This window comes from Chelonia mydas, chromosome 3 (assembly GCF_015237465.2).
Source record: "Chelonia mydas isolate rCheMyd1 chromosome 3, rCheMyd1.pri.v2, whole genome shotgun sequence".
Taxonomy (NCBI): Eukaryota; Metazoa; Chordata; order Testudines; family Cheloniidae; genus Chelonia; species Chelonia mydas.
Genome location: NC_057851.1, coordinates 15,019,355 through 15,044,595, shown reverse-complemented (window position 1 = coordinate 15,044,595; position 25,241 = coordinate 15,019,355). Strand labels below are relative to the sequence as shown.

The following is a 25,241-nucleotide window of genomic DNA, read 5'->3' as shown; positions in this document are numbered from 1 at the left end:
CCATTTCTAATTGATATTCCCCTTTTTGTACATCCAAGGATCACATTAGCCCTTTTTGACCCAGCATTGCTCTGCTGGGCTGGACAGACAACTTGCATTGCACTGAGACCTCTGGTTGAGATGGTTATCTAGTGTAACTCCTGAATCGCTGCTTTTCCAAGACAGAATTTCCCATTCTCTAGATATAACCTGTGTTCTTGGTTCCCAGACGCATTTGGCTGTGTTAAAATGCATTTTGTTGGGTCATGCCCATTAATCCAGGTGATTCAGATCACTCCATAACAGTAACTGTCCTCCTCCAATCTTAGTCTTCTGCAAACTTTACCAGTAAAGATTTCGTATCCTCTAGAACCCTGATTAAAAGTATTAAACAGCATTGGACCAAGGAGAGACCTCACTAGAAATGGCCATTGATATCTCCCCATTGTGACAGGGTCGGGCCAGATGGCTATAGGAGAGTAATTTTTTTTTTATTTGCATAACACACTTACAAAACAAAACAAAGCATATGCAATGTGTAACACAGCAACCAATCACAATTGTTTTCTCATTAGCTTCAGGGGAGGGAAGTGTTCAAGCTTGCCTGGGCCCAGAGTGGGGGGCTTCCTCGACTCTCGTGGTCTTCCACCCTTCCAAGTTACCTGGTGGTCCAGAGTGAGGGGGCTTCATTGACTCTCAAGGTCTGCAACCCCCTCGAGTTACCTGGCGCCATGCCCGAGCGTCACCAACAATTCCCTCCTCTGAAAGCACCCAACAAAAGGAGCAGGCTGTGGGGTGGACAACCCGGGGGAGGCACGTGCACCCACATGTGAAAGGACCCCTCTAAGGTGGTGGTGTCCGCAGCAGCAATGGCTGGGGCTGGGGTCCCTTACTCTCTCCCCCAATCAAAGGGTCAAAACAAAGGGAGCCAGACGGGGACACGGAGCAGAGAGCCTCGGACAGTGCCCACTGCTCCTCAAAAGCATCAAGGGAGTCGGTGGACGCCGCCCAGAGGAACTCCGCCCGGATACGTGAACGGACCGAGGATCGGAAAACGGCCCCACAGTCACAGGAAACTCCATCAGCCAACCTCCTCTCTCTGGTTTTATAGATGGCCGTTTTAGCCAGGGCCAGGAGGAGGTTAACTAGGAGATCCCGCGACTTTGTGAGGCCACGGATGGGGAGTGCATAAATAAAAAGGTGAGGGGAAAAATGCAACCAAAAACGTAATAAAAGATTTGTGAGGAGCCGGAACAGGGGCTGCAGCCTGGCGCACTCCAAATATACGTGCGCCAGGGTTTCCCTCACACTGCAAAAGGGACAGGTATCTGGGATGGGGTTGAACTGCGCCAAGTATGTGCCTGTGCTCACAGCTCCATGAAGGAGCCGTCAACTGATGTCCCCAACGGGCCTCGAAATCAAGGTGGAATATAGGCTGGCCCACCGGGGCTGCTCACCCTCCAAAGGTGGCAGAAGGTCTCGCCACTTTGTGTCGGGGCGGGACACTAGGGTGAGGGCGTGAAGGGTGTAGAGCACGAGCGTGTATAGATGTTTCCTTGGCGCGGTTTGGAAGCATACCAGCTGCAGTTCATGCAGCCGGCTCGCTGTAAAGGGGTGAGGGGGTCGATTGGGTCTACGGGGCAGGGGTCCAATTAAAAGGTCCGGCGGGCCTGGGGTAGAGGGTGGGCGGGGCGTGCCCTGGAGCAGGACCCGATCGAGGTAAGCTCTAGCAGTGGGTGGCAAAGCAGCCTTCACGACCCGAAGTACGCCCCGGGGGTATGAGGTCTGGAGAGCCCCATGCGCCGAGCGAGCGTCAGGGGATCCACCCAGTCTCCCCAGTCGTAGTCCAGGAGGTCTCCGACTCTCATGACTTCTGCCAGGATCAAGCTCTGGCGCACCGAGCAGGACTCCGCCACCTGCACACAAGCTGGGGGTTGTGTAGCAAGGGCTCCGCGAGGAGATCTGCCCCCTTGGTGACTGCCATGGACTGGTCATTAAAAACCATTTCCAAGTCCGGAGGAGGTCCTGGTAGAAGACCAGCAGCCCGGAGATGTCTCGCGGAAGACCTCCCGGACAGAGAGAAAAGAGCTGCCGGTCATATCGGAGCCCTCGGATGCGGCGCAGGATGGCGCACGCCAGTATGCTCCATGCCGAACTGCCTGCACTATAAAGGAGCCTCTGTAGGGCCTGGAGGCGGAAGACGCAGACCTGAGTGTGCAGACACTTCAGGCCCTGTCCTCCTTCCTTCAGGGGTAGATGAAGAACCCTTACAGGGGCCCAGTGCATTCCTGACCAAAAGAACCCCAGAATCGATGTGCAGAGGTTGGTCAGGAAACCTGGGGCCAGGACCAGGGTGTTCAGCCGGTACCAGAGCTTGGACAGGACTAGTTGATTAAGCACCAGCGCTCTCCCACGGAGGGAGAGACATCGGAGCAGTCCCGTCCATTTCCGGAGCCGCTCTATCACCCTGCCCTCTAAATTTTCCCAGTTCTCCGGCGGAGAGGGATGCATGGCAGAAAGGTAAATGCCGAGGTAGAGCAGCGGACCCGCGCTCCACCGGATGGTCTGAAGCGCGGGTGGGAGGGAGCTCGCCTGCCGCCAGTCTCCTACTGCAAAGCCAGAGCTCTTGACCCAGTTGACCCAGGCAGAGGAGGCTGCTGAATAGATGGCCTGGCAAGCCTCCACCCGCGCGAAGTCGCCCAAGTCCTGGACCACGAGGAGCACGTCATCGGTGTACACCGACAGGACCAGTCGCAGCTCCGGCTCCCGCAGCACCAACCCTGTCAACCTCCTACGGAGGAGGCAGAGGAACAGCTCGATCGCCAGAGCATACAGCTGGCCCGAGAGGGGGCACCCCTGCCGTACTCCTTGCCCGAAGCTGACCGGTTCGGTCAGGGTCCAGTTGAGCTTAACCAGACACTCTGCGGAGGCGTACAGCACCCGGAGAAAACCCACAAACTGGGGTCCGAAGCCAAACGCTTGCATAGTGTTCAGGAGGTACCCGTGGTCCACCCTATCGAATGCCTTCTCCTGATCTAGGGACAGGAGGGCGAACGACAGACCATCTCTACACCCGAGTTCCAAAAGGTCCCGAACCAGAAATAGGTTATCAAAGATACTGTGGTCTGGGATGGTGTAGGTCTGGTCTGGGCGGATCACGTCCGCCAGCACAGACCCTAGCCGCAGCGAGATTGCTTTCGCTACGATTTTGTAGTCCGTGCTGAGGAGCGAGACGGGACGCCAATTTCGTAAATCGCGGAGGTCCCCCTTCTTCGGCAGTAAGGCGAGCACCGCTCGCCTGCACGAAAGAGGGAGGACCCCGCTCTGCAGAGACTCGGCCCAGACAGTGACTAGGTCTGGGCCGAGGACGTCCCAAAACACGTGGTAGAACTCCACGGTCAGCCCGTCCATGCCTGGAGACTTATTAGTGGGCATATGACGGAGGCCTTCCGAGAACTCAGCCAGAGTGAGAGGCAACTCTAGCCGGTCTCGGTCGCTCGCGCTGACCGTAGGGAGCTCCTCCCAGAGCACTCTGCAAGCGCCAGGGTCGGTCCGATCTGGGGAGAAAAGACTTGTGTAGAAGGCTCGGGCCCTCCCGCACATCTCCACCGGTTCTGTGAGGGGGGGTGCCATCTTCTGCCAGGAGGTAGGTGACGTGTTTCTTGGCCCCCCTTATTTTCTCCAGGGTATAGAAGAAGCGGGAGCCGTGATCCATCTCCCGAAGGAGGCGGATGCGGGATCGAACAAAGGAGCCCCGGACCCGATGGTCCTCGAGGGCCCGGAGCTCCTCCCGCTTCTCCCGGCATGCTCCGCAGAGGAGAGGGTCCTCGGGGCTGGCGGCCAGATGCCTCTCCAGCTCTAAGACCTCCCGTTCCAACTGCTCTATCGCAGCATTTCTCCGTCGGCTGGTACCCCGGGTGTAGTCGCGGCAGAAAAGCCTGGCGTGCACCTTCCCCAGGTCCCACCATCACCGCGCCGAGGGAAAGGCACGCCACTGCTCTCGCCAGGCCAGCCAAAACTCCCAGAAGGACGTCACGAAGCTCTCGTCCTCCAACAGGCTGTTGTTAAAGTGCCAATAGGCCGGCCCTGGTCTCTCTGCACGGAGGCAGACCGTTATGGTGGCTAAATGATGGTCGGAGAATGGGGCCGGCCGAATGGTGGAGGAGTGGGCCTGTGAAAGATGGAAACGGGATAAGTAAATACGGTCCAACCGAGAGTGGTGTGACCGATGGGCCTCCACCCGGACAAAAGTGAACGTGGAAGTGTCATCTGGGTGATGGTCACGCCAGACGTCCACTAGGGAGTGATGCTCGACTATTCCTCGGATAATGTTCGCGGCGGCTGGGCTCGGCTCGGCCCCTGAGCGGTCCTGTTCCTCGAGGGTGGTGTTAAAGTCCCCTCCCAGGACCAGGCACTCATGCGAATCTAGGGTGCCGAGAAAGTCGGACACCCGCTGATAGAATTGTGGCCGCTTTGGGCTCGTTTGTGGGGCATAGTTGTTAACAAAGTTGACCACGAGCCCCTCCATACGGACTTGAAGGTGCAGCAGGTGGCCCGGCACGGCCTCAGTGACCCCTAGCACCTCGGGCCGTAGGCTGGGGGAGAACAGGGTCGCCACTCCAGCTTGCCAAGTCGTGAAGCGGCTAAAGTATACCCCGTCCCCCCACTCCAGCCGCCACCTGTCCTCGACGGTCGGGTCCGTATGGGTCTCCTGCAGGAAAGCTACAGAGTACCCCCCTTCCCGAAGGTAAGAGAGTACCTGGGACCTGCGGAGAGCCATCCTACAGCCCCTGGTGTTCAAGGTTGCAATAATAAGAGGCGTCATGCGGAGGGCTGGGGGGGGGTGGGGGGTTTCTCATTGGTGGGGGTGTTTGTGGCCCCCGGCGGGTTGTGCAGCAACCCGTGACCCATCCCGTGGATGAGTAGATCTTTTCGGAAGCTGCGGGCCTGCTCGTAGGCCGCAGCACCGCGCTTTCCTTGCCCTCTGCCCTCCTTTATAAGGGCCCTTGTGGCCTGAAGAATTTGATCAAAGTCCCCGCATAGCTGAAGAGCCAGCTGTACCCTATTGTGGGCGCCACGGGTGTGTTCTAAGAACTTCCGTAGTGCATGCCGCAGCTCATGGGGGGGTGGGGTTACGATTTCCGGGGTATTCCCTGGTGGGCCTCTTAATACAGCCTCGTGGTCCGCTAAGGCGGGTAGGCAGGGTGCAGACCACCGACGGGGCGTCTGACAGGCTGGGGTTATTAAATCCATTTCACCCCTTGGGGTGGAAGGGGCTGGCGGGGGAAAAATTGCAACTCCTAATGGGTCGCGACTAGAAAGTGCAAAGACTGCTCCCTGGGGGGAATCTGCAAAAGGCGGGAAAAAAATAACCCCAGGGGCGACAATAGCATTGCAGGAGGTAAATTGGGCAGAGACAGGGGTGGGGGCAGGGGCAGAGGTAAGGCTCTGGGCTTCAGGAGGCGAGCAGCTAAAGGAAGGTGCCTCCTGAGCAGAGTCGAGGGTTAAGAGGTAAGGGAGGGGGCTCCCAGTAATGCTAGGCGCTGGCTCCGTGGTGGTCTTGGAGGCCATGGCATCAGGTGGTGGACCACCTTCTGCAGGGTGCTCGCCCGGGAAGGCAATTAGGGGGAGGGAGCATGGGGAAAGGGGGGCTGGGGTGAGGTTGCCCAGATCGAGGCCAGCCGGCAGTAGATCATCCTCTCCCTGGGTGACCGGGGTCAAATCTAGGGCCTCAATCTCCGCATACACGGAGGAGAGGCCAACTCCTGCTACCCCGGGGGCCTCTCCTCTAGGGCCCGCCTCAACGGTCGCTTCAGGGTTCGCGGGGGGTTCGGGTGGTATCCGGGCAGAAGGGGCGTCCTCAGGGGTCTCGGAGGGGAGGGTCTCCCGTGGAGGGGGGATTCTGCCCTCCAATGCCAGTCTGTCTTCCCCTCCCGACACCAGCGGATAGATCTCACTCGTGGCCGTAGCGGAAGGCTCAATATCAGTGCCTCCCTTCCTGGTCTTCTGGGAGGCTTCCGCATCGGATAGATGCAGCGGAGCTCGAGCCTTCCGCTTGCCTCACTTCCCCTGGACTAGGGTCCTGCCCTCCATAATGTCGTCTGGGGGTTGGTTAGCAGGGGTCGTGTCGGGGGCCGGAGGCGATGGTTCAGGGGTTCGGGGGGGTAGCGGTGAGGCAGCATGAGGGGCGAGGGGTTCTCCTTGGGGCGGGCCCTCTCCTATACCCGGTAATATCTTTGCCACACCGTCCTCCATAGGCTCTGCCGGATTGGTAATAGCAAGGGTGGGACTCCCATGCTCGCCCGGGCGTTGTAGGGAAGGTGTCTCTTGGGCCCGGACGGGAGCAGCGATGGGTCGAGTAGGAGGAGGGTTGGTTTCAGGTGCCGGGCGGCCAGGGGCGTCGGCAACGACGGGGCCAATGTCCTGCCGGGTCTCGGGGGTCTCGGGTGCCCCTCCCCCCTGGGCCAAAGGGCGGTCTCTGCGGACATGCCCCGCTGAGCGGCAGAGGTAGCACCGGGCCTCTCCAGTGGAGTAAAAGACCCGATAGTGGGCTCCCTGGTAGGGGACTAGGAAGGACCCCTCGAGTGTCTCCCCGTCACGCACCCCCGCTGGCGGTAGAAGCTGCACTTGCCGGCGGAACGAAAGGACGTGACGGAGGGTGGGGTCCTTGCAGCCCAACGGGAGAGGGCTGATGACAGAGACAAGTTTCCCCAGGGTGGAGAGAGCGGGTAACAGGGCAGCATTGGGTAAAAAGGGAGGAACGGAGGTAGGACGAGGCGAACGCCCAGGTCTTCTAGAGGCTCTAGGGGGACAAACACCCCCCCCCCCACCGCCAGGCCCCTCTCCACCGCCTCCTGGGCAGCAGCCTCTGAAGCTAAGAAAAAAACGACCTTCCCATACATCTTGGAGGCCGCCACAATAGCCGTGGGTCCTACCACCTTCGCCAACGCCTGCATGTATGTCTCCACGTGGGGCGAGGCGGGCACCAGGAGGCAACGGACACCGTGCCTCCTGGTCAAGGTGAGGAAGGGGCCCCGGCCGCTGGTGATGGTAGCAGAGGCAGTGGGTGGGCGAGATGACGAGGCGGCAGGCAGGGGGGAGCCTGCCACCACCCGGGCATACGTCCTGGGCGCCGGGGGAAGGACATTCACAGAGCTGGTGGAGGGAAACGCAGCGAGGGACGCCACGGTCGATGACGAGGCCACAGCTGTGGGGGCAGCCCCTGCCATGGAGGGCCTAGGTGTTTTAGCGGGGTCCTTTCCTTTCTTCCCGCCCTGGCCTTTCCGGCCGGCTGGGGGGGGGTTCCTAGAATCTAGGGGGGGCGGTGGACGCAGCAGCGGCAGTAATCGCCCCGGTGCCTCCTGCTGCCGGTGCCCCAGCAGGGGCGGTGGCAAGTGTTCTAACAATAGTGGTGGTGGGGGGGCCTTGGGGGTTGGGCAGGGGGGGAGGTGGGGGAGGGACAGCTAATATTGTTAGAGGGGCCTCGCCCCTCTCATTCCCCACCATTGTGAGCAGGGAGAGATGGGGAGACACCGGAAGGAGGAGGGGGGAGGGGGAAGCAGATTAACCGCTCCTCCCTGCTGGGCTGCAGGCGGGGGGAGGATGCCAAATGGGTTGGACTGGAAGGGGGGAAAAACAAAAAACGGGGTCCGGTGATAGGGGCAAGCTGTGGGATAAACAGTCGGGGGGTGGGGTGTGGACCCACGCACGTTTGTCCAAAGAGTGTCGTTTGGTCGGCTGTTATGTCCGGTCCGAAAGGCAAAGTTCAAAGCAAACAGCTGGATCCGAAGGCAGATGGCAGGTTGCCAGCAGGGACGAACGGCGGGGGGGCCGTGACAGTTGTAGTAGTGTTGGGGGGGGCACCGATGGATTGGGGGGCAGCTCCGTGCCACACCACCTGTGCCGCCACAAACGCAATTAAACCACAGTCAAACTCCCCCCCACGAGAGTATAATTCAAAAAATTACTCAGTCTTACGGCCCCCTCCACGATGATTTGTAGCTTCCCTGGGTGATTTCCTCTGAAAAAAATCTTCTTCTCCAGCTGTGTTGGCTGTGTACCAAGGCTTCCGGCAGGCCGAGAATGTTGCAGAGATAAGAAGAGCTGACAGCAAAATGGCTGGGTCTGGGGGCTTCCACTCCCCCCTCCGGGTAGCGGGTCGGCAATCTTCCCCCCCTCCTCCGGGGGTTTCAGCTAAGGCAAATAGCTGCGCCCGAGAGCAGGCATGGGGGGGGTGCTGGCGGCAAGCTGGCAGCCGACCAGCACTCAAACGGCAGCAAAAAAAAACGGCAAAAAACCAAACCAAAACAAAAAAGCGCCTGGCCCGGTCGGGGGGGGAACTAAGGCAGGATCAAAAGTAAGAAAAAATCCAGAACAATCAGGAACCTTCTGGAGACAATTAAGACAGACAGGCTGATTAGAACACCTGTAGCCAATCAAGAAGCTGCTAGAATCAATTAAGGCAGGCTAATCAGGGCACTGGGTTTTTAAAAGGAGCTCACTTCAGTTTGTGGTTTGCGTGTGAGGAGCTGGGAGCAAGAGGCACTAGGAGCTGAGAGTGAGAACATGGACTTTTGGAGGACTGAGGTGTACAAGCATTATCAGACACCAGGAGGAAGGTCCTATGGTGAGGATAAAGAAGGTGTTGGGAGGAGGCCATGGGGAAGTAGCCCAGGGAGTTGTAGCTGTCGCACAGCTGTTCCAGGAGGCACTCTAGACAGCTGCATTCCACAGGGCCCTGGGCTGGAACCCGGAGTAGAGGGCGGGCCCGGGTTCCCCCCCAAATCCTCCCAACTCCTAGCCAGACACAGGAGGAGTCGACCTGGACTGTGGATTCAGAAAAACGGCCAAGCTGAGGGCTGTCGTGAAGCTCCAAGGCGAGCAAATTCACCAATAAGCGCAAGACTCACCAAGGTAGAGCAGGAACTTTGTCACACCATCAATAACTACATTTTGACATCTAGCTGTAAGCCACTTTTAATCCATCTAATAGTGCCTGTTAATTCCATCTAAAACAAGTTTTTAATCAAAATATCATGTGGCACTAAGTCAAATGCCTTTGAGAAATCCAAGTATATTATATCAACACAGTTATCCTTACCACCCAGATCTATAACCTTATCAAAAATAGACAAGTTTGTTTGACAAGACCTATCTTTCATAAAACTATGTTAATGGTATTAATTTTATTTTTAGACTCAAATTTCTTGTTGATAGAGTCCTGCATTAACTGTTCCATTATTTTCCCCAAGATCGATGTCAGGCTAACCACTCTGTAATTACCTGAATCACCCCTTTTACCCTTTTAAAATATTGGCATTAAGTTGGCAGTCCTCCAGTCCTTTGGCATGTGCCCATTTCCCCGTGATTTGTTAAAAATTAACATTAGTGGTTCAGCGCGCTCCTCAGCTAGTTCCTTTGGGACTCCTGGGGGTAAGTTATCCAGGCTTATTGATTTGAAAACGTTTGATTTTTAGCAGATGCTGCCTCCCCTCCTCCTGCTTCCTTTCAAATACAGCACAGAAATAGCTATTGAACATTTCTGCCTTCACTGCATCGCTATTTGTGTCTTCACCTTCACAGTTACCATATGGCAAGGGGTTTGTACTCCCAATGGAGCACATCCCTTGTGTTCTAAGGTGGCCTGTACTGGATTACACAACATAATTATCAGAGCTGATTCGGGTCCACTCTCCTTCCCCTCAGTGGCAAATACTGGATCTGGATACATTTCTGAACATGCCACTCACAATTATATCTTTAACTCTCCCTACCAGGAATGACCAGGATTATGTTAGTGTGTTCAATGGACATAATAACTGGGTGCAAGCTGTAAAACCATTACATCTCCCATATCATTACCATATCTCCCTTTCTTGGCTCCTCATCCCAGTCTCTTTTCCTGGTCAGCCCCAGTCTCCCTTCCTCCCAGTTTCCTTGCCTGTCCCAGTCTCTCCACTCCCCTGACTCCTCATCTGATCTCAGTGTAGTTTTTCCCCATCTCCCCTCCCAGCTCTTTGTCAATCTCCTTGCACACTAGTCCCAGTCTACTCATGTCACAAGGTGGGCTGACCACCTGGGTTCTGCTCCACCTCTGCCTAGTTATCCACCCTGGCTGGAGCTGCCTGCAGTGAGGAACAGAAGTGGAAGATTTCAGAGGAAGAGGCTTGAGGAAATGCTAAAACAGCAGGCCTTGGGTTTTAGGAGAGAACCGTTTAGCCTAACAAGAGGCTGAAACAGCTGGGGGGACAGCGGGTAGGAATACTTGTTTTGGTTTAAGGTGACATTTGAACTGTTTGAAAAAACCAGACCCCAAGAAGGGGTGTCATTTGACTTGAACAAGAGTCAGGAATAATTGTAGGGAACCCCAAGAGGGGGAAACTGAGGCAACAGCAGAGTCAGATACCAGGTCAGATAACACCTCCTTCTCCCTGTTTCTTTCCCTGCCTGAGGTGCCACCCCACCAGATCCTTGTCCCAATCTATTCCCTCTGCTGCATGCCTCCTCCTCCAGGTCCAGTTCTTGTCCCCTCTGCATTCCAGTCAGACTAGGCTTAGGCTCCAACAGGAGGAGCATTGGGAGCACGAGAGAGACAATTTCTCTACTCTCAGTTCCTGTGCCTAGTGCCAGAGCTGCCCAGAGCAGCAACTGCAGGCTCAGTCCTGCTCAGCCCGTGCCCAGGGGAGATAGAATCTTTGGAGAATTCAGCTGCCAAACTCTAACACATCTCTGAGCATGTGCAAACTGCAGTTTTTGACAGGCTTATAACTTGGCCATCTTTCAGGTAGGGGTAGGAAATAGCCCACAGAAACCAGCCATTCGTCCGGTTGTGTTGCTGAAACCAGAGTCAGCATGTTTCAGTCGGACCCACTGACCCAGTGGTGGGACCACTTGCCACTGATAGGACCCTGGGCTGGGATCCAGTGGAATAGGGTGGGCCCTGCTGCCAAACCCACCCCTGAGATGGCAGCCTACCCACCTTAGGCTGGATGGCCTGTCTGTGTTTGCTGTCTGCCCGAGCCAGCAAGATGGGTTATAGACTCTCCTGCTCTGCCCCACCCAGAGGGCTTGAGCCTGACTGTGTTTGCTGTCTGCTCCAGCCAGAGAGCTGGGCTATAGACTGCCAATTTCCCTGTCCCGCCCCACAGGGTCAGGGCCCTGGTCTCTTTGCTGGCACTTATCCCTGTCTTTTGGCTAAGTGCTGCTAGGTGGCGTAGCGAGGCGGAGTGGTTTCCCTCTGAGGCTGACAGGGAGGAACCATTCTAAGTCACTACCTGGCCCTGCATCCTGGTTGACAGTAGCAGCCCAGCTAAAGCAGGGTGAATCTAGTCCGTTATCTGTCAGCTATCTTTAAACCCAACAGGCCAGATTCTGTCCCGAATTACACTTGTGCAGCTCCACTTGTGCATGGCTGGAGTTGATAGCAGAACTTGACTGAGCTCCTGTACTCAACTTGAGACCCACTGTGGATGGGGCATGGGTCGCCTCTTGCTGGGCTAGTTCTACTTCTGCTGAATTGACCGTGAAAGCAGCTTTTAGGCAGCCATTGCTTTCAGACAGAGGTAAACTTCCACTTTGGACTATATGCATTACTGTGCTGCTGCTGGGAGAGAGAATGGAAGCCCTCTGTACAGCTTGCCACTCAACTAAAAAGGATTTGACAGGTCTGTTTTCAAACTTATCCCTCTTTTTTTATTGCCAAGGGGTGGAGCAGAAGCTACAGGAGTGCTCAGTTCCTTCTCTTATTTTATCTGATCGTTTTCTTGCAGACTGTCACCACAGGCACTCGATCAAATTCATCCTTGTGCACCTAATATTGCCACCTGTTGCTACTCTCTTCATTTCTGCGTGCGGGTTCTAAAACAGCTTTGCCTTTATTCAAGTCAAATAAGTCCAGAGCCAAAGGGTTTTAGTAGTGGAGATCATCAGACCCATCTTGGTTGTGACATAAGACAGTATTTGAACCCAGGTTTCTTCACCATTCATCTTAACCATTCATCTTCTGCTGGGTGCTCCAGGTATGTCTAAGGGGCGTGCACTTGCTGTGCTGCTGGAACGATTAATAGTGTCTAAGGTAAATAGATACTCTAGAAACTTAAGCTTCTTCTAGTGTCTGAGGCCTGTCCTGGCTTCTCGGGTGGTTACAAAATCTGCACTGCATGGCATGAGGTGGGGTGTTACCTACTTTTTGTAACCTGTCTGGGGCTTGCATCTTGTAGCGTTTTTAAACAATGTATGAGATCAAGGTTTTTCCTATGAGTTTCAATGAGACATTTCAAATCTTCTTTCATTTCAGCTTCTTTCCAGTTGGCTCCTTGTGCGCTGACTGTAGCGGCCAGGGAGAACACTGGCTTTCTTCCGTTGAAGAACGTGGCCCAGAAGGTTATCTGAATTTGTGGTTTTAGTTTGTTTTCTCATGAATTTTGAGCAGCAGCATTAGGTACCGTTTGTGACTGGCAGATCAGTGCCAAAGAGAGAACTGTGAGCAGTTACCACTGAAATCTGCTAATTCCTGAGGTTATTTAAGGTTCCCATGTGAATCTCCCATAGGAACTACCACAGCTCTGTGCAGAATCTAAGCGGAATGGCAGCTATGGGTGCTCAGCATCTCTGAAAATCTGGTCGTCCCAGAAGAGGTGTGAACTCATTCATCTCATTGGGAGAATGTTGACTACAAAGCCTAAAAATTAGAGAGATGATTTAATTTACCAAACCACAGCTGACTGAGTAGATCAGAAACATCCAGCTACTGATATGTTGAAATATATCCACTTGTGATGGGATATGCAGATCTTACACCGGACAACACAGGGCTAAACAGATGCTCTCAGCTCAGCCAGCCCCACCCTGCCACACCTGCAAGACATGCACAGGCTGGAGGAGTTAAAAGGGAGCAGAACAGCTCACATGTGGGCAGACCAGGGGACAGAACAAACCTTCAACCCTCAGTTCCTGAGGAAAGGGCTGAGGAAGGAACTGCCTGAAGGTCCCTCCATGAGGGAAGAGAAGGCCTAATCCTGATGCTCCCTGGGACTTCCCCTCCAGGGGCTGTAGGCCCGGGCACCCCATCAGTGCCAGTGAAAGTTACTAAAGTGGGTCCTGAGGACAACCCAGAGGCTTTCTTTATGGTTGAGCAAGTGGCAATGGTAGCCTCGTGGTCACCCGACCAGTGGGCCACCATGTTGGTATGACACTTGAAGGGGCCAGTGCAGACCTTATACTGGGGGATGGATGCAGTGTTTGCCCAAGACTATGCGCAGGTGAAAGCAGTCATACTTGACTACCTCAGCATCATGGTGGAGCCCTTCTGACCAAGGTTCTATGGGGAGAAATACCCCCAGGGCCCTGGCCCCACGTGGTCACCCAGAAATTAAGAGACCTGTGCTGGAAGTGATTAAAGCTGGAGACTCAGACTGGAGTTATGAGGACTGAGCTCATCGTGGTGGAGCACCTTGTGCACATACTTCTGGTTGGGGTAGGGACTGGGTGCTCAAATACTGGCCAGAGTTCCTCGCCGATGCAGTCCAGCTGACGGAGAATTATTTAGCAGCAGAGATGATGCTGACTGCCTCACACAAGCAACTGCCTGAGACTAAGGAGGCCACTTGACTCAAGGGAGAGCCCAACCAGGGGAACCAGCAATCAGACCGGAAGCACCAGCCTCTAAAGGGCCCAGCAGGCCGCTGAGCCCTGGACTAGCCCTCAGTGGGAAACTCCAGCATTGCAGGCCTGAGCCTGGACAAAGAGTGGCTCCTGGGACCCTGTGGGCTCCTCTGCTGGGAAGCTGAGGGACTGGGGAACTGACAAGTCACATAAGGAAGGGCTATCTCAGATATTGGGTCAGAGCCAGCGGCCACATAGCCAGCAGTGGGGATTTGCCTTTCATGTTCCACCAAGACCACCGCTCCACCCCTTTGGCAACATGTGCAACAGCTGCTGGGGTGGAGACTGCTGTTTCATCTTTGTGACAGCATAGAGCAGCAGCAGGGGCTCTTCCAAGGCTACATGTCAGCCCTTCCTTTCTCATGACAGTCCTTATGTACCCATGAAAGTGGCTACCTCCCTGGTGCATTTCTACTATGGGAATCTCCCAGGTTAGGGATGCCATGTAAGAGATCCTAAGGTCTGAAATTAGCAGAGCATTGTGGAAAACAGCAGGAACTGCCAGTTTCTTCATGTACGGATGATGGAGTAGCTCCTATGCAGACAAACAGCTTTCCATTGTGGGAAAAGGCCAGTAAATTCAGATTGCAAGAACACCTGCTCTGTGAAATACTGAGCCCACATGTCTCCAGCTTACTTACCAAATGTCATGTGCCACGGTGTCAAAAACCTTGCTGAAGTCTAGGTATATTATGTCTACCACGTCCCCCATCCATAAATCCAGTTACGTTATCAAAGAAGGAAATTAAGCTGGTTTGGTATGATTTATTCTTAGTAATCTATGCTGACTGCTAGTGATTACCTCTTCATCCTCCAGGTATCTGCAAATTGAATGCTCTAGTAGCTTTCCCAGGTATCAGTCAGGCTGCCTGGTCTATAATTCCTCAACTCCTCCTTTTACCCCTTTTTAAAGATGGGCACTACATTCACCCTTCTCCAGTCTTCTGGGACCTCTCCATGTCATCCATGAGTTTACAAATATTATTGCCAGTGGCTCCAAGATTTCTTCACCTACTTCCTTCAGTACCCTGGGGTGAATAGCATCTGGCCCTGCTGCCTTGAATTCATTCAAATTGGTCAGAAGATCTCTGATGTGTTCTTTACTTATCCTGATCTGCATCCCTTCCTCTTCGTTGTCTATGATAACTTTGCTAGTCATCTGCTCATATATTTTTTGTGAGAAAACAAGCAAAGTAGGCACTGAGCAGCTCCACCTTCTTATCATCCTCTGTTACCAGCTCACCTTCTCTAAAGAGCAGTGGACCCACACAATCCCTGATCTTTCTTTTTTGTCTGACATAGTTGAAGCACCCCTTCTTCTTGTCTCTAACATTCCTTGCTAACTGTAACTCATTCTTTACCTTGGCTTTCCTTATTTTTTTCCCTACACACTTGTGCTATTCCCACGTATACTTCCTTGGTAACATGCCCCTCCTTCCATTTCCTGTATGTATCCCTCTTGGTTTATAGATAGCTAAAAGTTCCTTGTGTAGCTACATTGGCCTCCTGTGGCTCTTCTTATCTTTCCTCTGCATCAGAATAGCATGATCCCGCTATTGTAGAGAACTTTCCTGGCTTCTGTACTATGCCGGAGCAATCGGAGAGCAAAAGGCTCTGAGTCCTCACTCTAACTCCCTTTACCTGAATGCCTGCCTGACCTTGAGGACTTCTCTTCCACTCTCCTGTGTGGCAGAGTCCTCAGAACTCTGATAAGGCTGGGCCTAGCATTCCTGGGAGGCTTAACCCCTAGTCTTGTTGTGGTCACTTAGGAGAGAAAGGCTAGGGGTGTCCCTACTCCGGGGTACTCTTTCTACACCAGCCCCTGAACTCAAGAAAGGGCCTAGCATTCCTGGGAGGCTTAACCCCTAGTCTTGTTGTGGTCACTTAGGAGAGAAAGGCTAGGGGTGTCCCTACTCCGGGGTACTCTTTCTGCACCAGCCCCTGAACTCAAGAAAAGTCTATTCCTCACATGTCCCAGGCTTCCCTCCCAGGACGTGGCAGCGCTGTGGTGGTACCACGGGCAGGACCCCTGCTGTTGGGATGGCCGCAAGCCCTCAGGCTCTCGTGGCAGGACCCGACTCCCCAACATCAGCCCCTCTCTTCAGTTCACATTTCCCTCTGCCCCCTCTCCAGTTTGGCCTTCAAGGCCCTCGTGTCTGGAGATGACTCCCTCCACTGGGCCCTCTCTGCCCAGGCCCCCATCTTGCTCGCTCTCCCCAGCTGCTCCCCACTCTTGGCTCCAGTATTAGGTGTGGCACAGCGAGTGTCTGCTCTTCCAGCTCAAAAGATCTTGTTTGCAGCCCACTGCCCCTGTGGGATCCCTGCTCCAGGGAAGTGGACTCTCCAGATTCCCATTGACTGCAGTAGGCTTGGCTCCCTGGGCGGGGGAGGGTCGAAGTGCCACCCCCAAGACAGAACGCTGGGGGGGGGCGCGGGGTGCCCTCCCCGAGTGACGCAACAAAGGGAGGCCCCGCCCCTTTCCGCCTCACGTGTGTGTGTGCCCCGCCTCGCCCTCGCGCGGCTCCTCCTCGCTCCGCCCTGCCGCGCGCTGCTAGTTTGAAGCCGGCCGGTGAGGCTGGCACAGCCCCGCGGTAGCGATGGGAAGCGGGCTCCTCGCCCTGCTCCCGCGCTGCCTGCAGCCCGCGCGGCTGGGGCCGGAGGGCCGGAGCGCCGCGCAGCCGGGGGTCCCCGCCGCGCGCTGAGCGCCCCAGGCCAGCCCAGGACGCCGCGCCTAGATGGGCTGCTCCTCCGCCGTGCACGCTGCGGCGCCGGGCGAGGCGCGCCCCTCTCTGCTCCCGCTGCCGGCCGGCCCCGGCTCCATGGCGCTGTGACATCCCCGCACCCCGCCGCGCCGCCGCCGCCAGCCATGGGGGGTTCTGCGGCCCGCCGCGCCGCCGCCGCCGCCTTCCCCCAGGCCGGCCGGAGAGCCGCAGCCATCTCCAGCCTTCTCATTGTGAGTGCCGCGGGGGCAGGGCTCATGGGGATGGGGCGGGCTACGGCACATGGGAGGATGGGGATGGATGGATGGATGGATGGGGTGGGCTACGGCACATGGCATGGATTGGGGGGGCTAAGCCCATAGGGGGTATTGGGGGGGCTAGGCACATGGGGGGGATGGAGATGGATGGATGGGGCGGGCTACGGCACATGGCATGGATTGGGGGGGGGCTAAGCCCATAGGGGGGTATGGGGGGGCTAGGCACATGGGGGGGATGGATGGGGCGGGCTACGGCACATGGCATGGATTGGGGGGCTAGGCACATGGGGAGGGGGGGCTACGGCACATGAGGGGGATGGATGGATGGGGCGGGCTACGGCACATGGCATGGATTGGGGGGCTACGGCACATGGGGGGGATGGATGGATGGGGCGGGCTACGGCACATGGCATGGATTGGGGGGGGCTAAGCCCATAGGGGGGTATTAGAGGGGCTAGGCACATGGGGGGGATGGGGATGGATGGATGGGGCGGGCTACGGCACATGGCATGGATTGGGGGGCTAGGCACATGGGGAGGGGGGGCTACGGCACATGAGGGGGATGGATGGATGGGGCGGGCTACGGCACATGGCATGGATTGGGGGGATAGGCACATGGGGGGGCTACAGAGGATGGGGGTGGATGGGGGGGCTAGGCACATGGCAGGGCACGTGGGGGGATGGATGGGGGAGTAAGGGGCACATGGGGAAGGGCGAGGGTTTTGATGGGTGGGGTGGGTGCTAATGGGGCGCTAGGACACGGAGGGTGGCTTTTCAGGGGGCTGGGGTCGATGGGCCCGGGCTGGGTGCGGGGTTAGTGCACACGGGCTGTGCGTTGCGGGTTGGGGGCCAGCGCACCGTGGGGCTGCTCATGCAGGCTCGGGGGCGGGCTGTGCATCGCTCGCGGAGGACGGGGCGCCAGCTGCCCGAGAGGCGGGGGGCCGGCTGGGGCGATGGGGGCCGGGCCGCGGGCCCCTTTGTCCGGGCTGGCCCGGCTGCTGCGGCTCGGCTCTGCGCGGTGCTCGCCCGGCCCGCGCAGCCGTTTGTTGTCGCTGCAGTGAGTCATGGTGCGATGCTGCCGCCGGCGCTGCGGCGAGACCCTGGGAAACACCCCACCCCGAGCGGGCACCCTTTCCCCCCCCCGCTTCCCTCTCCATCTGCCCGCCTCTCCCCCGCGGGCAGGTGCCCAGAGCCAGGGGAGGGCTTTAGCAATCCCTCGGCCCCAGCCAAGAGGATTGAGGTGCAGCTTCCTCTTGCATCCCCTGGACTCTCTGCCTCCTCTGTGCATCTCCCGGGGGCAGGATCCTAGCTGGCGTCTCCCACTGCCCAGCAGGGGGTGCCCCGGCAATGGGTGTGGTGTGGGGGTGGATGTGTTGCCTTTGGGGTGGGGAAAAGTCTGTACTGATGATTGGGTGGGGGGGGGGAGGGTGGATGTGTTGCTGCTGGGATCTCTGCACAGCTTTGCGCTGTTTTTTTTTCTGTGCCTGCCTCCTCCCAAATCTGCCCAGGGTGGTGTCACTAGGATCAAAAGGGTGGAATAGAGAGGGGGTTCCTCTAGGCAGACTATTAGGGAAATCCTTCCTGGCAGCGAGAGAGGTATTAGGCTGTAGACTCATCTCCCCAAGGGAGAGGGTGGAAGCCACAAGACTCTAGACTTTAACAACTGAACTTCTAAAATATTAGACTAGGTAGCATAGGGGACAATCCTGCATTGGCAGGAAAATAGATTGTCCAGTTGTCTAGGGCTCTGCCATCTCTGATAGATGTCACTCCTTAACCCACAAATGTGGCAGTTACGGTAAAACTAATTGCATCAGAAATAACACACAACTGAGATTATGGGAAATTTAATAGAAGTCAGATGAATTAATCCCCCACCATTCCAAGCATCCTCCTCTGTATTTGCCAGCCTCATCTTGAAGACATTTAACAGGGCTGCATCTTGTGCTTGGTTCTTGCAGGGTTGATCAGTACAAGGCCCCTGTACGAGACTTTAGGAGGTGACTTGTGATAGCGTGTATTATAAACCCAAGTGAGAGATCTGAATTTCTGATTTTAATCTGGATTCATAAGGAAGCAATTTTGCTGTCTAGACTTAAGAACTCTTCTGAGGTTGGTACAGTGAGAGCTCCCTCGTTCTGAGCGTTGCTGTTGCTATGGCACTGTGTATTCAGCACCTTACCAGGGAAATGTGAGTTTTTGCTGCAGTCCTTGTAGAGAGAGAAGTGAAAGCTCACCACATCTAAATGCTGTTGGCTGTCTTAAATTAACATTGTGCTCAGGCTACAGAACAGTTCAGAGTTCATTTGAATGTTTACGTATGCAGGTAAGGCTTTAACACACAGACTGCCCCATTTCCTTTCCCAGGAGACACCAGTAAATTGGTATGTCAGAATTAATCCAGGTGGATGGTAAATAATGTACTCAAGTGAACTGTATAGCTAAGGAATGTTTGTTTTCTGGATCAGGTTGGGTCTTGGCAAGTCACTGCTGGCTCTACGAGAATCCCTGGGTAAAGAAAAGTTATCTAAGACCATAAAGGTGTTAAATGGAAAACCGAATGAATTACTCCTTCAGATAAAAGAACACTAATTTTTACACCATGTTAAAGATTTTCAGAAAATAGGTCAGGTTAGGTTCATAAATTGCCAAAATATGGTTGTCATCAGGGCCTCATTCTCAATCATAACAAATGGTTGAGCAAATCACCCTGTAGTAAACAGCAACAAACTACAGAGAACGAACTACATTCCCCAGGCTATGAAACTTACTGACAGTGTGTTCCTGGCTATCACTTGATCATACTTGATAACTTAATTGATCTGACAGACTAAATGGTTAATGATCTGTATCACCTTCTTGGAGGCTTCTATTCAGAAAAAAATCACTTATAAAAATAAAAGGCCTGTTCATAGTTTTTACCGTTGGTGCAAACAGTGCAACTTGGCTAGTGGTTCTGAAGCTACAGCTGGCTATCTGATCAGTCAATAATTACCTTATGTAACCTTCTTGTGTTCATAATTGTTTACCTTGGGTCATTCCTAACAGTGTCATTTAACATGCAGCAGGCAGTGACTCTTTCAGATTGCTGAAAGCAATGCGTTTTAAAGGAGCCTAATCTACCTTTACTTCATCAGTTTTCAGTCTTTTGCTTGAATTCTCCTACTTGTTGCAGGGGGATTTGAGGGTGCTGCTTGTTGTTGATTAGTGGCCTTGGGAGCCTGTTCCTACTGAGGTCCGAGAGCGTTGCCATTTATGATGGGACAGGATCAGTGCCTGCTGTTCAGAAAGTGCTACAGAAATGTGTAGTCCCCTGTACCCATTTAACACTTGTCTCCTTTCTCCCATGTGTACTAGGGTAGTAACTAACCATCACAGCTTTTCCTTGTCACACATTGTCTCTTCAGGTGGGGACTGAATGAGGCCTTGCTACTGTTTCATCTTATTAGTATGGAACAATTTGGTTGCATATTCCTTAAATTTCATTATTCTGTGCAGACCTAAAAAGACTATTGGTAGGTTAGAGCAAAATTCATATATCTCTTAAAAAACCAAACCCAATTAGAATATCTTCAACACTTCTGCAAATGAGAACTCATTTGCTTTCCTTAAGAACCTCTGCATCATTAAACTCGAGTTAAAATAAATAACTTACAGCATATTTTCTTTTGTAGTCTCTCTGTTTAAGACCCAGGCTATCTTAGTTGCCTTGCTTCTCTGTCTCTTGGGGGTGGAGGAGAGAATGGAAACAGACCTGGAGATTTTACTCTCCAGGATAGCAGGTATCCTGTCCTCTGCACAGGTGGCTCTTTTCAGACCCATAATGTAAAGGAAAGCAGGCATAGTTAGGGAAGCTAAAACCACCAGCAGCTGGGAAGAGGAAGTGTCCAAACGAATGGTCCTACATGACTGAAGGGAAAACATGTATTTGGTGTTTAATACACTTTAATACAGGTGACAGAACTTAGGCTTGATTTAAACAAAATTTAGTAGCATAAGTGAAAATGAATTATAGCAGATCATCCTTGCATAAATGAAACTACTCATATGGCTTATTTAACAAGTGAAAGGTTTCAGAGTAGCAGCCGTGCCGTGTTAGTCTGTATCTGCAAAAAGAAAAGGAGTACTTGTGGTACTAACTAAGACTGACTAACTAAGACTAACAAATTTATTTGAGCATAAGTGAGCTGTAGCTCACGAAAGCTTATGCTCAAATAAATTTGTTGGTCTCTAAGGTACCACAAGTACTCCTTTTAACAAGTGAAAACTCACTTTACTTAGTGGATTGTCTAGTTCACTCTGCTTGTACAGGATTTTCCCCATTATACAGTTACTAGTGATGTCCAGTTCAATTATGTGTGCCAGGTGGTGAGATTTTGCCATTTCCCTCCAGAGGCAATTCCACAGACTAACAGCTGTAGCATCAAAGTTCACTGCTAACTATAACTCTGTCCTTGCCTACGCGTCAGCTCTTGTTTCTACCAACTTACTGTCATGTGCACCACACTCAGCTTTTTTTTTCCCCGTGTGCTTTCCTGTGTTTACCAGTGCCTTGATTTTCCCTTAGTAACCTTGAGTGTGTGTGAGAGACATTACAGAAATAAGGTGACACAGCAAGGTCCTGAGGAGGTCATACAATCTAAGGGTCCCAAGCCACTTGTCCTGCCAAAATTTCCATTGGCACCATTAGCAGATTCATTTGGGCAAGGAGTCAATCAGGTTCTAAATTGGACAAATCATGACAAAGTTGTAGGAGGAATGAGTATGGAGGAAATCATGACAAAGTTGTAGGAGGAATGAGTATCGCAATAGATACAGTATCTCCGCCCTGGAGAGCTTAAGGCCCAGTCTTGTAAACACTTACTGTTGAGTTTAGTGCTTACTGCCATAAGTACCCACAGTGGCAGAACTGGGCCTTAATTTGAGACAAAGAAAACACTTGGGGTAACAAGCAGAGCATGGAGGTGAAGAGGAAGGAATATTGAGGTTAACAACAAGCATCAGGAAGCTCTGGTAGCTCAGATGAGTAATGGACATGTCCCTTTCAGTTTTACTGCGCGCTCTTAGGGTTTCTGACTGACGAGCTTTATGACGTTGCCTGTGCTTTTTCGGAATCTGGGCAAGAGAGCAGCAGTAGAGAGCCTACATAGGAGTCTGTGCAACACTCCACAGTGGGAGAGAAAACCAGGTAAGAACTGGGCTGAGCAAAGGGCATGGGAGTGGGGGACTAGGTAGAGAAGGGCAGAATTGTGCAGTGGAATGAAGGTGAGAGGGACAAGTTTGACTTTGATGTGGAAAGAAACAGGAGCTAGCGAAGGGAATCAAATAAGGGGTAGCGTGGCCAGAGCTGACGGAAACAGCGGGATAGCCAGCCTGAATTTCCCCCTTTCCCAATTTGTCCTAGTTAAAGCTCCCTTCCAGCATTCCAAAGTGTCTTTGTACTGCCTTGATGTTTAAACCCTTAAAATATCTGAAAGGACTGGAAACTCGTGGAAGTGCACCTTTTGACAAGAGAGATGTGCTGGCACGCTGCGTTATGACTAAATGAGAACTGCTCTTCCAAAGGTAAACCAGCTCTTTTTGTGGTGGAAAGAATTGGGGTACCAACTCTTATTCACGCTGGATGCAGAGTGCTTTTCTCCACTGCTTATGACAACTTCAGTGAGCATATTGGGCACTAAGAACAGTGCTGATGCAACAACTTGAAATCTGATATACTGACTAGATGTGTCTTGCACAAGATTTTTTTTTTCCCCTCATTTTTTCTCATGCAATCCACTCTTTGGTATTTGAGTAATGAATTGGATTATGCTTCAAGTTTCAGTTCATTATTCCTATGCTCCTGCACATGGGCAGTGAGTATAATAGGCCAGGGGAGGTTCTGGTGCTACTGCCAGACCTCCCCCTCCCCCCCGTTGCAGGGTTTGGGGGGAAGTTTTTTATTTTATTATGCCCCATGCAGGTTTCGGGGCGGCCAAGGAGACAGTATGTGCTATTCAGCTTCCTCTGGACTCCATGGAGATTACTGATGAGCCCAGGAAGCTGAGTAGCATGTTCCATACCACCAGCTGAGACCTGCATGGGGCATATAAAACAGAGATGCTCCTCCAGGCAGGGGGGGGTGTGTGCGGGGTGCTTGGGGCTTTGGCCTGGGGCTCCTCCAGGCAGGTGTGGTGGGGGTGGCTCAGGGCTCCAGTCATGAGGGAGGCAGGGATATGGGGCTCCTGTCATGGGGGCGGGGCGGAGCTGGGGCTAGCCTCCCTGCATGGGGCTCCACCCGCCACCTATGCTCCTGCAACTGTTAATATGAGAAGTATTAGCTTAGTCAGCTACTTCAATCTGATTTTTGACATTACTAAGCGAAGTCATGGGAATGAGGAATCTGTTATCAACACTGCCTTAATTTTTAACTAATGTCCTTTTGTAGTTCCTGGCTGTCGCATTGTCCTCTTGAATCTTTCACAAGCCAAGTGACACAAGCATTGTTTGTTTTGTGTGCTGGCGGTCGGGGTAGAGAACAAAACTGAATAACTTCTGGACGCTCTGTATACAGCCCTGGCTTCCAAACCATTACCTCAAGCTTTTGTGAGTGGTGGCCTGCACTCCCTCTGGTGCACACCTACCCACCTCTAACTGGCTGTGCGCCTGGGCTATTCAGAGTTCTTATCTCCACGCTAGTTAGTGCAGGCACAGGTGAATGGGAGACTAGGCAGTGTCTGATACAGCAGAGTTTTCAGTCTGGCAAATTGGTACAAGTGCTCAAGATATCAGAATCCCAGCTGTATGCTTTCCCTGCTCAGACTTACTAGCTCTATTTTAATTTATAGAAATGCTCCTAGGTTCCAGGTTAAATGCACAATAAATGACACATTTCCATTCAAATGGAGCTCATGTTGATTAAAAAATGCTGTACAGAGGGGCTGCTTCCTTCTTCCCCTAGAAGTGTAATTGTCTATACAAAGGCTTCAAGCTGAAAATAATTGTTACTAACCTATCCCAATTATTTGTATTACGGTAGTACACAGAGACCTCACTTGAGACCTGGCCCCCACTGTTCTGTAGCATAGGGGACAGTCCCCACACTAAAGATTAGGGCTTGTTTACACTTAAAATGCTGCAGGGGTGCTGCGTTAGCACTTCAGTGAAGACACTACCTACACTGCTGGGAGGGGTTCTGCTGTCACGGTAGGTGCTCTGCCTCCCCCAGAGGAGGTAGCTAAGTTGCCAGGAGAACTCTGTTGACCTAGCACTGTCCAGTGTAGACCAGGCTGTAGGCAAGATAAGAGTGGGGGGGGGACACAGAGGTGAGGTATCACTTTGGGCAAGGGATGGCAGAGCCAAGAAGAGACCCTGGACTCCAAGTCCAGAGTCCCAATCTAGCGTTTTATCCACTGGACCAGACTGAACGTGCCATGAGAAGAGCACTCATACACTGAAAAAATGAACTAGCTGGCCCTACTAGGGATAGGGTATAACTCCAGGAGTGGTCCCTTTCCCATCTTAAAGTTAATCAAGTCCACTGTTACAGCAGAGCAATTACTCTGCTCTAGTTAACATGAAGACCAGCTTTCCGTTTGAAGCTTGGCTCTTCTAAGTTCCCTAAAATCTAGACGATTTCCAAATTTCAAGACAATGTGAGTGGTCTCATGGAGTACAGGGTTTTGTTAGTGATCCAAGTTTGGGGCTACTTGACCCAGGGGTTCCAAAGAAACAGCCTCTAAAAATAACCAGCTTTTTTTTCCCCCCCTTTACATGCTCATGAGCCTGTTGTCCCTTCTAAAGCTTACACTGAGCCTGCGCAGGCAGAGGAGTTAACAGGATTCTTAGCCCTCGGACGTATACACCAGCTGGATAGCTCAAGCCCAGCTGGTGTCTATCTGAATCTGTGTGCGCGCGTGCCAGGATCTGGGAGGTCTGAGCCCCTCTTACTGTCCTAATATGAGCTGATTTGTGGGGGGCCTTGCCTTTCTGGGGGTGTCTGAGCCCTGCTCCCTGCCCCTGTGTGTACAGCAGTATCTGGGAGAGTCCTGCCCATCTATGGGGTGTGACCCCCTTCCCTGCCTCTTGTGAGTCATATTCTGTGGGGGGATGGCTTGTTTTTCCAGGGTCTGAGCCTCACTCCCTATCTTCCTCTGTGAGCTTGGTTCTGGGGTCCCTGCTGCTCCAGTGGTGTCCGAGCCTGCTACCTGTCCTGTGTGTCTGCCATGACCTGTGGGGCCCTGCCCATCTGGGGGGGTCTGAGCCCGATCCCTAGCCTCCCTCATGTGAACCAGGTTCTCAGTAGGGGGGTACTTGCCTTTCTGGGTCTGAGCCCCTCCATATGAAGCAGGATCTGGGGAAGTTGTGCCCTTCTGAGTGGGGAACTTGGAGGAGGCAGGTTTGATGCATGCACCAAGAACACACTGCTGACATTGGGGTGAAGAGCTGATATACTGTGCACACATCAGAAACTCTTCAGCTGTGGGAAGAGGGGAAGGGAACACTCACTGTCATGAACAGAGCAGTTCACATGTCTCAGAGCTGTTTCAGGCTGTGTTCATCTCCATCAGGTATTTTTTCAGCTGAGAACATCCCATTGAGATGAATGGGCCACTTAACACCTCTGAGCCTGCAACTTTGAAGG

General features: G+C 53.3%; 1 protein-coding gene across 1 annotated transcript in view; it reads left to right on the top strand.

Moving 5' to 3' along the window:
- Nucleotides 1–16,133: 16,133 nt before the first annotated feature.
- TNFRSF21 (TNF receptor superfamily member 21) overlaps nucleotides 16,134–25,241 on the top strand; it is a 65,193-nt gene continuing 56,085 nt past the window's right edge. Inside the window, exon 1 of the mRNA XM_037893946.2 lies at nucleotides 16,134–16,594. Coding sequence (XP_037749874.1) covers nucleotides 16,508–16,594 — 87 coding nt within the window. The 5' untranslated portion in view covers nucleotides 16,134–16,507. The remainder of the gene's footprint in view (nucleotides 16,595–25,241) is intronic.